Here is a 1,215-nt window from a genome sequence, read left to right on the forward strand (position 1 = left end):
CTTAAATGTAAAAAATATGTATGAATGTATGCATGTATAAATAATTAAAGCAAATAAATCGTAAATCAAATATGTGGCAATACTACAAACGCTTTATTTTTTTTTATTTTTTTTTTTTTTTTTTTTTTGTTTGTGTACCAAGTTTAACCTTTAATATAATTTTATATTCGTAAATATTTTATATGCCAAATAAACAAAGCGCTCCTTCAAACATTGTTTCTAACTGCATAAACACATACTTTACCGTGTTTCTGTGTGTGTATTGGTTAGCTATTTTGTTGGACTTGTTTTAAATTCTTATTCGATCCTCGCTTCGTTTTTGCTTGTCCTTTAATTTGTATTTGTGTATTGTGTTTGGCTTACATATGCAGTTTACTTATGTTCTACATATGCGTGTCAATTATGTTATTGCTGTTGTAAATTCATTAAGTCGCATTATTTTTTTACTCCTAATTGTGTTGGTGTAATTGTATGGGTGTTTGTTGCTTATTATTGCATTACTTGTGACTGTGTGGCTTTTATTATAAATTAATACACTGCAAAACCAAAAGCTAGAATTAGAAAAAATCGTAAAACACATTATTGAAAATGTAATGAATTGTAAGAAAAGAAAAAAAAAACATATAGTGTATATAAATTGTGCGTTAGTGAGTCATTAAGAACGGGGTGTTAGTGAATTATGATCATTTTGTGTTTGAAAGAGGGGTTTGGTAGAGGAAAAACTGCGGTTTAGTGAGGAAGCACGGTCTTAAATTTAGTTCAGTTATATAATTATGAAATATAGTTTTTGTGTTTTTTTTTACAAAATGTTATAAATAATATGTTAAACAAATATCAACAATTGATAGCAGCAATAGCTTAGAAACTAACATCCATTTATCAACGCTTGCAAAGTGGCGGTTTGAACAGACTACTAGCGGAATTCAAGTAAAGTTGCATTTGAAAGAGATTATAGCACTTAAAGGAAAAGTTCACATGCTCTCCTGTATTGAATTAAGGTATATTGCCTTGTTAATTCGAATATAATCGTGTCTACGCCAATAAAGAAGAAGATATAACCTTCTTGTTGATGTCATTATGACATACATATGTAATTTTTAAAAAAAGAGTAATGACGAATCATAAATTGTTAATAATTTTTCTGTTTTGGATTTAATGCTGCTACATTAAAAAAATAAATAGCAAAAAACAAAATTAAATAAAAAAAATTATTAA

The 1,215-nt window shown here is 27.2% G+C and overlaps 1 protein-coding gene across 4 annotated transcripts in view; it reads right to left on the reverse strand.

Moving 5' to 3' along the window:
* Positions 1–348: 348 nt before the first annotated feature.
* The window catches only part of LOC108973728 (dedicator of cytokinesis protein 9), a 63,541-nt gene continuing 62,674 nt past the window's right edge, over positions 349–1,215 (reverse strand). For 3 of the 4 annotated variants that reach the window (XR_001993745.1, XM_018941179.1, XM_018941177.1), the window contains exon 14: positions 349–551. Coding sequence is in view for 3 of the 4 variants with exons in the window: in XM_018941179.1 (XP_018796724.1) it covers positions 529–551 (23 nt within the window). In the remaining variant the exon portion in view is untranslated. The remainder of the gene's footprint in view (positions 552–1,215) is intronic. The other variant, XM_018941178.1, reaches the window with a different exon arrangement.

The sequence above is a fragment of the Bactrocera latifrons genome, unplaced genomic scaffold (assembly GCF_001853355.1).
Source record: "Bactrocera latifrons isolate USDA-ARS-PBARC rearing strain unplaced genomic scaffold, ASM185335v1 scaffold_5, whole genome shotgun sequence".
NCBI lineage: Eukaryota > Metazoa > Arthropoda > Insecta > Diptera > Tephritidae > Bactrocera > Bactrocera latifrons.